At 44.8% G+C, this 14,443-nt stretch overlaps 1 protein-coding gene across 1 annotated transcript in view; it reads right to left on the reverse strand.

Annotated features, from left to right (window-relative positions):
• LOC119445507 (serine/threonine-protein kinase haspin homolog) overlaps positions 1-6,617 on the reverse strand; it is a 57,218-nt gene extending 50,601 nt beyond the window's left edge. The window contains exon 1 of the mRNA XM_049663346.1: positions 5,626-6,617. Coding sequence (XP_049519303.1) covers positions 5,626-5,694 — 69 coding nt within the window. The 5' untranslated portion in view covers positions 5,695-6,617. The remainder of the gene's footprint in view (positions 1-5,625) is intronic.
• Positions 6,618-14,443: the final 7,826 nt, after the last annotated feature.

Raw genomic sequence — 14,443 nt, forward strand, 5'->3', positions numbered from 1 at the left:
TTTCTAAATACAGTGTGGGTTTTTTTTTTTTACTCACCACTTCTTTTAGAATTCGTGAAAACAATTTCAGGCTCTTAGTCATAATTTTGACTTTCAGAATCACTGAAGTTTATTTTATTTCTCGAGTGTAAGAAAGTTCATTCGGAAGAAATTTCATTCAACTGCGAAATCTCGCAGCTATAGCTGCGAGAATAACTACTTGCTAAAAACATGATAACCTGCTATGACAACGCGCGTGGTGTGATGATTTAATTCTCTTTCCGGCGCAGAAACCACGTTTTTCGGGCCTTCTGCGCTGAAGCTGTGCTTTGTATATATTGCTTTCCCAGCAATAAACCAGTGGTTGTTAGTTCAGCGCCTTGTCTGTCTACTCACTTCGTCGCGTCCTAGCGCCGTTTGTTCCCGTCCTAATGATGTACCAACCAACCCAGACCAGAACACGCCTTAAATTTCATTCAATTGTGGTCCAGGTCTGTCTCCTAAAAGCATCTCCTCTCACAGCAACGCGTGATGCCTAACTGAAAGCGTTGCTTCAACTCTGTCGAATGCTGTTGCCTCCAACACACTGGTTACCGCGGGTGAAATGAATGCGTTTCAGCTGGATGACAGTACTAAGGCGCTCATGCAGTATTGATAGCTTTCACGTGACATCACGCAACCACCTTATCGCCGTTTTGGGGCACCAACATGGTGACTACGAGCGCTTCAGTCCAATCCATCTTATTTAAAGCTTTCACGTGACGTTACGGACCCAGCTTCTCATCATGTTGGTGCACCAACATCTATTCCATCAGTTGGTGCACCATCTATTATTCCAGCGCTGTTAAGAATAGAACAGCGTAGTATGCTCGATTTGAATAATTTTCCTCAGAAAAATGTACCGTATTGGCCAGACTGACATATTTCGCAAAGGATCATCCCTTTTTTTCAAAACAGCGACTGAAAATATCAGACGGCACAAAGCAATGTCGGTGCAGAAGATATAGGGGGAAAAAACGCTTGTCGATTATACCGGTTCATCGCGAGAGAAGGCACAGCAATGCAGATGTGCAAAGCTAGTCAGGCTTCAAATATCTTAAGATGCCTAAAAGCCGCTTTAGGAAAAACTATGCAAGCGCCTTATGTCAGCGAGCTTGGAAGCCACATCAGGCGCATAATCTGTGTGTGCTACTTACTGTTCCACCCTAGTTTCCTGTTCTCACATCAGCGTTTTGCAAAAAGAAAGCTAAACATAAAGAAAAAAAGAACAGGTACAGCTCCGCACGTTCACAATTTATCTGACAACGCCAGAAATGCTGCTGCAATATATCATTTTAATATTATATAGCGTGTATAAATATATTACGTCGCTCATAGCCAAGGACGAAAAGCGGTGACTGTATTCCACGAAGTTTCACACGTGCTTAACTGAATCCATTCCCAATGGTGTACTATCAACGTCAAATGAAAGCCGAACAGCGGAGCGCGTGCCACAAGCATTAGAAACAGCATAGTGCGCGCCGTCCACTAATCAGCGCAGACAGGCCCACACATCTTGATGATGATGATGATGATGATGATCTATTGGCATCCCCTTTGAAACGGGGCGGCGACAAATAGTCACCTAGCCTGCTTGATTTAATCAGGTATACTATACATGTTCTTTATCTTGCATTTTTGTATACCTATCATTATTTTTCTTTTTCAAAAATTTACCTTGTACCGCTGCCTATGATTTTAAGAGATCAGGTCGCATCCATCTTTTCCCTACTTTTTTTCCACCAGTACTCTAATCGTCTCTTGCTGATCTCTACGGCTGATCTGTTTATGTTTCCTTCCACTTTAAACCCAAGCGCTTCTGGGAGTTGCACGTTACCTACGGTTCTCGCTGGGTGGATCCCGTCGCATTCCATTAGGATGTGCTGAGTGGTCTCTGGATCTTTACTGCAGCATACACATGTCTCATCTAATTCCGAATATTTGTTCCGATATGTTTTCGTCCTTAGGCAACCGGCTCGAGCCTCAAATAGCAAGGCACTGCCCTTTGTGTTATCGTACAGATTTTCCCTTCTAATTTCTTTCTTCTCATTCTTGTAAATCTCCATTGTCCTTTTCGTTTCCATTCTTTGCATCCAATTCACGGTCTCTATTTCTCTCACTTTCTTTCTGATGACCCCTGGTTGTCTATTTACAGTTTCGATTATCCTGTACTTGGTTGCCAACTTCCTTGACCTCTTCCTCCATTCTGTGTCCACGCTTTTCATGTAGAGATACTTGTGCACTTTAGCCGCCCATTTATTTCATCCATGTTCCTGAGCCTTTCTTCAAAACTAATTTTGCTTTGTGCTTCTCTGACTTCAAAAGAGGCCCACCCATGTCTCCATGCACTGCCTCATTTGTCGTATTACCGTGTGCTCCCAAAGCCAACCGGCCTACTGATCTTTGGTTAACTTCCAAACCCGCCAATATATCGATTTTAAGCATATAATGGCATTTGCGAATGTTAGCGCTGGCACCATTACTCCTTTCCAGATTCCACGCACCACCTCATACTTATTGTGGCCCCACAGTGCTCTGTGTTTCATTAATGCTGCATTCCGCTTCCCCTTTATTTTCAGATTATCTTGGTGGTTGCTTGAGTAATTCTTTCCTTCGTTTATGTGTACGCCGAGGTACTTATATTGCTTCACTATGGGTATTACTTGCTGTTGAATTGACGCCACGAAGTTACTCGTGTGTTCATTAAAGATCATAATCCCTGATTTCTCTGTGCTAAACTTAAGGCCTAGATTTGTCGCTGCGTTCCCACAGATATTCGCAAGTATCTGTAAATCTTTTTTATTGTCCGCTAGTAGCACAATGTCGTCTGCGTACATCAGTCCAGGGATCTTCTGTTGCACCATTTGTCCATTACGCATGTAGGATAAATCAAAACCTAATTCGCTGTTTTCCAGTCGTCTTTCTATGCCCTTGACGTAAAGCGTGAACAACAATGGTGACAGAGGGCATCCTTGCTTCAATCCTTGGTGAATTCCCACCATTTCATTTCCTTTTCGGCCTTCCCATGCCACTTGTACTTGGTTGTCTCGATATATCTCCCTCAGCAGCTCCACGAAATCGTCATCTATGCCTTCGTATTGAAGAATATCCCACAACAATTCCCGGTCTACGTTGTCATAAGCTCCTTTAATATCTAGAAATGCTATCCATAAAGGTCTTTTCTGAGCCACTGAAATCTCTATGCACTGAGTTAGTACAAACATATTGTCTTCTAAGCGTCTGCCTGGCCTGAACCCATTCTGTAGTTCCCCCAATACAACCGTTTTCTTCCACCCACTTCGACAGTTCTAATTTTATGGCTTGCATTGCCATTCTATATATCACCGACGTTACTGTAACTGGCCTGTACGAGCTCGTCTTATCCTTATCTCCTTTGCCTTTGTAGATAAGATTCATCTTGCTTTCACGCCATCCAGCGGGAATATTCTTTGTTCTAATCACTTGCTCTATGGCATTAGTCAGCAGTGCCTTGCTTTTTGGACCGAGGTTTTTGATTAGCTGTATTGGGATTTCATCGGGTCCTGCTGCCGTGTTGTTAGGGACATTTTCTGCTGCCTTTTTCCAATAAAAGCTTTCTATGCTGAATTTTGATCTCTCAGGCCTCTCTGTTGTTGCTGGATCTGTTGTCTGAACTACGCTTTTTCTCGTACCGAAGTTATGCCTGATAACGTCTGTGATGTACCGCAGCGCATCATCGCCTTCATAGATGTTACCGTCTTCATCCCTTATAGCCGTTTGCGAGTTTCTAGTTGGAGCTCCGAGTGCTTTTATATGGTTCCAGAATCTTTTTGGGGCGCCTTTATCTCTTTTGTGAATGTTATGCACCCAACGTTCACTTGCGCATTTAATTTTCTCTTGCACGAGCTCACTCGCAACCCTTTTCTTTTCTCGGTACGTATTCCATCTAAGGAGCACCTCTTCTTCTTGTAATCCCAACTTTTTGGGATTACAAGAATTGCGCCACCCCACTGAAGTGCGGTTTTTTTTTTTTTTTTTGCCTGTGTTCCCACTCGGATTTTTGAAAGGAAGAAAAAAAAAGAAAACAGAAGCGGAACCTGCGCTTCTGAATGTTGCAGAATTTTCGCTTCTGTTTTCTTTTTTTTCTTCCTTTCAAAGATCCGAGTGGGAACACAGGCAAAAAAAATCGCACTTCAGTGGGGTGGCGCTGTGCTACCAAACCGGATGTGCGGAGTGGACGGCGCGCACTATGCTTTTTCTAATGCTTGTGGCACGCGCTCCGCTGTTCGGCTTTCATTTGACGCTGATAGTACATCGGATTCTGCTGAGTTTCTGGTGAGTTGTAACACATTATACATGGTGTTTTATTTAAACGATAACACGATTTTCAAAAATTGCCTGGGGCAGTTCGCAAAAATCTACTTATTGAGTTAGAATTCTCAAATAGGTATACATTACATACAATGAAAATAAATGAGCATAATTGTCTAATTACCAAAATTCACTTTTCAACGAATTACTTAAGTGCACATATTGCAATGCACGAGTTCAACTCGGAGATTTCATAAGGCGCATGCACTACGAACGAATAACTAGCACCAGTTTCGAGATAAGCGGTGCCAAACTTGCTGCCAAAATGCACTGTTGTTCCACTTACTCTTTTAGCAAAACGCCTACGTCTGCATTCAAACTCAAAAGTTACCGGAACACCAATGCATCGCACACTTTGGGAACGCATACCTCGAAACTGGGCTCATCCTCAGAATTGTTCCAAGTAGATATGAGTTTATGAATAACCGGCTTCAATCCGTAAATTGCGATATGTGGCGTAAAGTGATTATTTCGAAAGTTATTCAAGAAATGTTATTCATGCAAGTAATTATTCTATCTTTCTGCGCAAATAACGTCCGACTCTGAGAAACATGTAGCTCAAGAAGCGAAATTCTGTTACATTGTTGGGGGTGATTACTTAAAATTATGTTAATAAAATCAGACACCTCGCATATAAGGCGGACGGACCGTTGCTTTAATGACATGGCATGAAAAACCACACGGACGTTCAAGTCTAGGGAGATAGTTGAGCAGTCAGAATTTTCATCAAGAAATCTGGTGAGAGTTTGCCCAGGCTGTCATTTCTCGTTGTATGAAAAAAATTGTGTCTTTGAAGCCAGTCCATGAATTTTCTCTGGTGTAGGTATACGCTCCTCGGGATTTTTGTTCCTAGTACACTGCTTCCCATCGTTTCGACTTGTTTTTTTTTTTTACTTTGCATAAAATCGGGTGCTTTTAAGGATTAAATGGAGCCTCTGCTTTTCACGCGCCTTCAGAAAGGATATCCAGAAGTGTGAATAGTTCACATATTTGTGTTCTTACGTCATTTATCGCAGTCTAGTTTTATGCATCTTCACTTTTCATCTGACTGCGCTTCCACAACGTTAAGATACTGGCTACGGCATTTTCTGAAATGCCTTTTTCAATAAAGATGGTTGATTATTTTAGAGTTGATCTATTTAAAACTAGCTTTGTCCTCACTTCACCGACGCTATAGTTCGGTGCAGCACTATGATCGTGAGCATCCGTTCCAAACGCTCATCAAAACACCATTTTGAATATGGAAAACTTTCTTACGCGCTCCATGATGTGTCTGAAGGAATGCCTAGTATCCGGCGCTTCCGCGCAGCACGGCTGGAACGCCATCAATTCAGTGACGTCAGTGCATATAGTCAGATTGCAGCGGCTTTCAAGTATGCAGATAAAGCGTCGTGAAGGTCAGCGACACTGAAGTGACAATCTTACGAGGTTCAGCACAGTGTCGCGTTGTTGTTATCCCACACTGGTGCGCACAGGTAGAAACACGCAGGCACCAAATCACACAACGCACGCTGTCGGCCTAAAGAACCATGAGCTCCGATGTGAAACAAGAGCAATCATGCGCTGCGACGCGGAACGAACAATAGCACAGCTTCGCGGAACGACTGCACACGAGGTATTTCCGGTAGAGGGATGAGAGCGTCGCTGAATCTTTAGCAATGCGAAGGCTTTGCGGCTGCGGGGCTCTGGCGGTTGCCGAAACGTTGCAGGCGGCGTGCGAGATAGCGGTGAACAGGGCACCGCGATATGGTCAGTCGTTTTGTCCGAGGTGCTGGCCCACATAAACGCACTCGAGCTTTCGTCGCACACCCGAAAAAAAAAAAGCGCCGTGCAGCTCCTATTTTTCGTTTGTGTTTATCGCAGGCACAGTGAAGACGAGACGTCCAGGGAATCGTCGATTGAAACACGATCACACAGAGACGCAGCCATCCTGGCGCACGGTCGCACTTCGCGGTCACAAGACGATGCACAATCAGCTGACCTAATGGCTGTGACGCGCGGGACGCGCTCACTTTGAAATAGGGGCACCATTAAGCCACGATAACGGGGAACCGGCGTGGCCCAAAGCGGGGCTCCGGAGCCTTCTCCGCGATCCGCTTCACAACCATAAACAGCTGTGGCACTGTCAGTCGAATACGGCCAAAAAAAAAAAAAGAAATACCAATTCGAGGCCGGCCTCGTGTGCATGCAAGACCCTGTGGACGCACCTGTCGGCGCGAAAGCAGACCGAACGGAGAGGGAACAGAGCACAGCCCCCCTCCCTCCCCCGCTCCTGGCCCCGGGGCAGGAAACAACGACGAAACGCTCTCCCATCAGACCTGGGTCGTGCGGAGGCAGGAAGGCCGCGTGTTTCCGCCGCGGCTGCGGCACGCGCCACGTGTTCGCTTCGTGACGCATCCGCCGTGCGCGCTCCTGCAATCAGCATTATATTCGGAGAGCTCGCGCCCTACAGTTGCGGCGAGAAACAACGCCGCGTGAATTCGTCGCAGCGGTATACTGCGCGACTGGACAAATGGCGCGAACTTAGACGAGCAACAAAAGGAACAAAAACACAGGAGAGGAATGAGTGAATTAATTCTGGGGTTTTGCGTGCCAAACCCATAATCTGATTATGAGGCACGCCGTTGTAGGGGACTCCGGAATAATATTGAACACCTGTGCTTCTGTAACGTGCCCCTAGTGCCGGGTATCTTTTGCATTTTTACCCCATCGAAATGCGGCCGCCACGGTCTGGAATTGATCCCTCGGCGTCGGACTTAGCAGCTCGAAGCTCAAGCCGTGACGTCACCACGGCAGTCTGCATAAATTGTAGCAGTGGGTATTATTAGAAGTAAGGCTGTGCGAAAATACAAAATATCGAGTAAGACGGATTGGTATAGTGCTTGATATTCACTCGAAAAATATACTATTAAAGATCAGTAGCCCCTCCCCTGTCAGGGAAATGGGGGTAAGCGAAGCTTGTCGTGTGTTTCTTCGGTGTTCCTCCGAACGAATTACACTGACGAGTACCAGGTTGTGCTCGAACCACAATCGGTCACACGCACTGCAGCTGGCTCCGAAGTTCCGGTTGAGAAACTCGCGTTCAAACCTGGCCGTCGCACCGGGGAAGTTGGCGCTGGCGTTGCCGTGGCGTGCCCTACCGTTGTCGGGTTCCTGGAGGGCTAGACGACGCTGACGTTTGGCCTCAACATCGCGCTCACTCAACTCGGTGTCCGCGGTTTTTCGCTGACGTTTCGCCTGGGCTTCGGAAGCCCTCACGCTAGAATGGGCACGTCGACGACGAGCCCTTTCCCGAGCGCGTTCATTCTGGATGGATTTCCATGAAATTTCTTCAAAATTAAATATGTCCCTTACGAAAGACAATGAATGGCTCATACGCCCTTAAGCAATGGCTCATACCCCCGTAAACGCTGCCTCTCCATTACGACGATAGAAGAAATTCTACGCTGGAATGATTAGCGGCGGCGCAGCCAGCTATGGAAAAAGCCAACGACGACAAACATGGGAGAAGGGGCACGAGCACGTTCCCAGCACGAGCCACTCGTGCAGCTCTTAGCGCAGCAGTTAAATGCGAAGCATTTCTTGGCGAACATTTGCTACTTTGACAGCATCTATCTATCTATTCATCTATCTATCTATCTATCTAGCTGCCTACGTCTTTGTGCTCTCCTGATCGTTTCGTTAACTTTGTATGTACAAAAATTGGTATACTATGACAAGAGTAAATGACGAACATAAATGATATGTCATGACATGAATGTCATCACATGCGTGTCATGGAGGTCATGAAACAGTCGCCTACGTCTTGGTGCTCTCATGGTCGCTTCGTTAACTTGGAAGGTACCAAAATTGGCATATTATGACAGGTGTGTATGACGAACATAAGTGATGGGTCATGACGCAAATATCATGACATGCATGTCATGTAGATCATGACAATGACCCAGTGAAAAAGATTAACGCTCAAAAACCACTGAAATGAGTTCGGGCGTGGGCACCAAGTGAAGGAATCACTAAAGGATGATGGTAGAAGCCATAGTCATCAGCATGACTCAGCAAAAATGACAATCACTCAGCGAAAAAAATATTACCACTCAAATCCCACTGGAACGAGTTCGGACGTGGCCAATAAGTGAATGAAACACTACAGGATGATGGTACAAATCCTAGTCATGAGCATGACTCAGCATAAATGACAATGACTCAGCGAAAAAAATATTAACACTTAAACACCACTACAATGGGCTCGGATTGGGGTACTAATTGAGGTAAACACTAAAGAATAGTGGTAGAAGTCATATTCATGAGCATGACTGAGCAAAAATGACATGACTCAGCGAAACACTCAAAAGCCACTGAAATTGGCTCGGACGTGGGTACTAAGTGAAGGAAACACTAAAGGATGATGATAGAAGTCATAGTCATGACAATGACTCAGCGAAAAAACATTAACACTCAAGAAACAGTGAAATGGGCTCGGACATGGGTACTAAGTGAAGGAAACACTAAAGGATGATTGTAGAAGTCATGAGCATGACTCAGCAAAAATGACAATGACTCAGCGAAAAAATATTAACACTCAAAAGCCACTGAAATGGGTTCGGACGTGGGTACTAAGTGAAGGAAAAGGCTAAAGGTTGAGGGTCGAAGCCATAGTCATGAGCATGACTGAGGCTTTCGCCTTAAGGTCTCTTAGGTGTCTCTAAAGGGACTCCTGAGGACTCATCACATGAATGTCATGACATGCGTGTCATGTAGGTCATGAAAGAGCCGCCTACGTCTTTGGTGCTCTCACGGTAGTTTCGTTACCTTGGTATTTACCAAAATTGGCATAGTATGCCAAGAGTGTATGAGGAACATAAATGATAGGTCATGACATGAATATCATGACATGTGTGTCATATAGGTCATGAAACTGCTGCCTACGTCTTGGTGCTCTGATGGCCGTTTAGTTAACTTGGTAGGTACCAAAATTGGCATAGTATGACAACGGTGCATGACGAACATAACTGATAGGTTATGAAACAGTCTACTAAAATGACATTGAAACAGCGAAAAAACAGTAACACTCAAAACTCAAGGAAACTGGTTCTGACGTGGGTACCAATTGACGGAAACACTAAATGATGATTGGTAGAAGTCATAATCATGAGCATGACTCAGCAAGAATGACAATGACTCAGCGAGAAAACATGAACGTTCCCAACCCACTGAAATGGGTTCTGACGTGGGTACTGAGTGAAGGAAAAGGCTACATGTTGATGGTCGAAGTCATAGTAATGAGCACGATTAAGGCTTTCACCTGAAGGTCTCTTAGGCCTAGCTAACGAGGCGCCTGAGGTACTCGTGGCATGAATGTCATGACATACTTGTCATGTATGTCATGAAACAGCTGCCTACGTCTTGGTCCTCTCATGGTCGTTTCGTTAACTTGGTAGGTTCCCCGCACACTGCTTCGCATTACATCGATTGCCACAGGGCGTGGGACCTGCCCGTTTTTTTTTTTTTGCGTTACCTCGCCGGCGCAAGCTAGGATACAAAAGCTTGGCTCGAAAATTGCCATTTGTGTTCCTATATAATCGATGATACTTTTTTTGGAGTCTGCAAAGACAGAAAGGCCGACGTAAGCGGTGACCGTTACGAATGATTCTGCTGCTGGAGAGGCACGCCCGGTACCCGTTATGGCCCCTGTATGTTGCAAAGGCAGTGCCAACGATTGTTCAAATAAGAAAGGAGAATTTCCTCCCCGCTCTCTACCACTCTCCTGACTACTTCGCCGTTTTTTGCTCTCCCATTGGACAAGGCTTTACACGTGACGAATAACCTGCGCGGCTTTCGTTATCGCGGGACAACGGCGCCATTAGTGAGCGTAGAAACACCGGGACACATGTGCGCTGTGCGTGAGCGTAGACTTTTTACATTTTTGAAGACGCGCTTGGCTGCAGCACGATGCCGACTTGCTGTGCTGTTGGATGTTCGAATAGCATTGCCAAGGGGGGCAAGCTTTTTGCGGTTCCTCGTGCCAAACGAAACCTCAAACGGCGAGTGATATGGTTCCACTGTATCGGAAGAAGAAATTTGACTGCCACCGAGGGAGGTCATTACTGAGGGAGGTTCTGATCGCTGTTCTCACCCAGTTAGTGATGAACGCGGGAAGGTGGGTGCGTTCGCGAGTTCACGATCAGCCAACCTCAGTTGGCTGATCGTGACAAATAACAGAAAAGTCCCGGTTTATGCTCTGCGGCGAACAAAAGGGCGCATTTTGGGAATATGAAAACCAGCATGACTTCTCATAAAGTGAGTATAACGGAAGAGTCGTCAATTAAAGAGCAAAACTCAGAAAGCACGCGCACACACGGGAACCAAGGCATATAACTCAGGGCGAAAGAAAAGCGCGTGGATGCATTTTGGAAATACAAAAACACGTTGAGGGTATTCAGCACATAAATGTCTCCGCCGTGATGTGTGTGCATAGTTTGATCTAGCTTTTTGTTTTCGTAAATGCGTCAGGTAAACGGAACGCCATTCGATTCCGAGAAACAATGAGTAGTAGAAGAGACTGCTTAGGATTGCGTTTAACTTGTTCTACCTTTCGTTTTCGTCGTCTGAGCGATGCAGATTCTACTAATCATTGAAGGTACTACATATCTTACGTAGATATCTTACGTACGAACAGCCCTGTGAAAATGCGCCCAGAACAGTTGCGTTTCAAGCAAGCGCTTCATCGGGCCGCGTGCGATACGAAATGAAGCGGGCGGTAGCGGCCGCGCGCTTCGCTCACTAATGGCGGCCGCGAGGGAGGGTGAGGAGGAAACGGCGCGGAGAGGAGGAGTTTGCGCTACCTTTGAAAAATACAGGGACTTTAGTGCACTTTGCTAAGAGGTACCAGTTCCAGAGCGAACGCTTGCACCGCATAGCTTCAGCGCAACAATCTCCAGTCATTCAAAACGATACCTCTCCTTTGAGCAGGTAACAGATTTGTTGCTCCTGTTTAAGAATAACAATTTTTATCGCGATAGCAATTATATGGACACTCCAGGCACATTTCTTTCATCGCCGTTAGGTTCCGTATAAAGTCCAAGCCCAATAGCATCGTCGCCGCGCGCGGTATGCTGTATGTTCGAGTGAAAGCTTCCGACAGTCGGCCCGACGATCGCCGCTCAACCTCGGGCGCGCAAGGGAGGAAGCTCTCAAGTTCCAACGATAGCCACAGTGGGCGAAAAACCAACCGCAACGCGTTCAAGCACGCAGCGCATAAGTAAAGTTACTCTAATTTGATCCCATATACTTCGTGCTTTTTTCTGCGAGGACTGCTTAACGCTGCTAAGTATTTTATCTATAAATGTAGCTATAGTATGCGACAAAGTTAACATGTCATTTTTTCCCAACGAGTAGGCAACCATTTTTATTGAAGTTTTGTTAATAAATGATGTGCTTCATCACTTGAATCAACGCGGGATCGAATACCGGCCACGGCGGCCGCATTTCGATGGAGGCGAAATGTAAGATGCCCGTGTGCTTGCGTTGTAGTGCCCGTTAAAGAACCCCAGGTGGTCAAAATTAATCCGGAGCCCTCCACTACGGCGTGCCTCATAATCATAACTGGTTTTGGCACGTAAAACCCCCGAAAGAAGAACTTGAATCAACGTTTGGATACACCTCTGACGTGGGATAAGCGGCAGCCCTTTGATATCAATTACAGTTCGGGCCGGTTGTTCATTCAAATTGTACAACGGTAATACTTACAAAAGGGGCGGCCATTTCCTTTCAGCAGCATCAAGCAGGTTCGTTTAAAAGCAGTTTTCTTTTGATAACAATAATATCTGAGCCAGTTGATGCGTCCGACTTTCGATAGCCGTCAGCAAGCGAATGTGCTTAAAGACAGGAATTTCATCAGCTGCGGTGTTTCACTAACATAACAGCTCCATGGCTTCCATCCTTAGTGACCTGCCGCGTGTGGCCGCGTAATCACGTGTAGCTTGGGAAAAACAAAAATTTATAAAAAACGGTGTACGCTACCGCGAAAGTTCATCGCTCGAACCAAGTGCAGCCTTCTTGGAGACTACCCATGAAAGCGGATTAACCTTGCAGACCGTGGGCGTTCGCACCGGCGAGTAAAAGACACTGCCTCGCATTGTCAACTTTGAATTTCTTTGCGTGCGAGACGGATAAAGCATATTCGTTTAGTCGTCTCTTCAGTTTCAAGACTTGCACCTATTGAGACGCGCAAGTTGTGGATCCCAAATACATTTCCTAAAACGCTTTCTCTCACATTTATGCAAGATATTAAAAAAACAATAATTATGTGTTTATGGGTCTTCAATGGCAATTCAAACAAGGTTCACAGTACTTTTCACAAGTTGCTAAAATTTATTACATGGAATACGGCATGAATATTAAATAGTTTTGGCTGTTGCTGCACAAGTGATCCACCGCGACAAATTCAGTGCACACAAGTGGCAAATGTACTTCCGATGATACATTTACATTCTTGCATTTCAGACACAATAGAATGACTGTGTTTATTACTAGCATCTGACAAGCAATTGTCATCTAATCAAGGTTTCACTATAAGCACAACTCACACAAAGACACCACCGAAAAAAATGCACACCTAATGTTTGTCTGTCATGCAGCGTTGTGTGCACTGTCCTTATTCAGACATGGATCACGAACTGACCCACACATTCACCGTAGTAATCGGCGCTGTTTTCTTTTATTTTTTTTATTTTTTTGTTCTTTCGACACCAGCCTCCAAGACGCTGTTTATATTTTTTCACACCTTTGGACTTGTCTAAGGGCTTACAACACAAATTGATTGTGTGACCACTGGAAATACAACGTATGTTTCTGAACACTTCACTTAAAACCGTGATTTGTTCATCTATTGAGCTGTTTTTGTTCCACCATTTTAAATTCGAAGCATTCCTTGGCGAACATTTGCCACTTTGACAGTATCTATTTATCTATCTAGCCGCCTACGTCTTGGTGCTCTCCGGGTCATTTCGTTAACTCGGGATGTAATAAAATTGGCATGGCATGACAAGAGATGACAAGAGACGAACATAAATGATCGGTCATGATATGAATACCGTAACATGCGTCTCATGTAGGTCATGAAACAGCCGCCTACGTCTTGGTGATGTCATGGTGGTTTCGTCAACTTTGTTTGCACCAAAATTGGCATAGTATGACAAGAGTGCATGATGAACATAAATGATAGATCATGACATGAATGTCATGACATGCGTGTCATGTAGGTCATGAAACAGCCGCCTAAAATGACAATGACTAAGCGAAAAAAGATTATCAAATCAAATCAAATCAGTTTATTTCAACACCAGATGAGACAGTACAACAGTCACAACAGTGATGCTGTGGGGTGAAAGCAAAAAGCCATCAAGGCTTGACAAGAGCTTTCACACCATTTAGCACATAGCAAACAGCAACAAGAAATCATAAGTACTTATAATACAGTGGTAAACATGTCTGAGTATTTTATCGCTTTTGGTTTGAAATGCACAAAAAAGATGTTTGTAGAAAAAGAATGGTATCATTCATTTTTTGTGGAAAACCTGTTTAGTGTTTGAGGCAGTAAATATTTCATCATTTGGCGACCATAGTGTGTACGTGTGTAAGGGATTCTCCAATCATCAGAGGCTCGCGTGCTATACGGGCAGGTGCACGGTGTTAAATGCGCTAAGTCTATGAGAAAAGAATCATGGTTTCTTCTGCAAGTACGATATCTCTTAAGTAAATTCGAATTGTAAATGTCAGGCATTGGTAGTAAATTAAGGGCTTCAAATATGGGTTTAGAGCGTGCATCGCGTGGAGAACCTGTAATTATGCGTACAGCTTTTTTCTGTAGCCTATATATTCTCCCTAAGTTCTTTTCCGTTGTGGTGCCCCATACCAGATAGCAATAAGTTAGTGTAGATAAGAATAGAGAATGATATAGTAGAAGTTTGATCCTTTGCGGCAAGCTAAAGCGAAGACGTGATAGGACACCTACGACACGAGAAAGTTTAGAGTGACCAAGATCAGCGTGATTGTTCCATAACATATTTTCGTGAAA

Source organism: Dermacentor silvarum, chromosome 3 (genome assembly GCF_013339745.2).
Source record: "Dermacentor silvarum isolate Dsil-2018 chromosome 3, BIME_Dsil_1.4, whole genome shotgun sequence".
NCBI lineage: Eukaryota > Metazoa > Arthropoda > Arachnida > Ixodida > Ixodidae > Dermacentor > Dermacentor silvarum.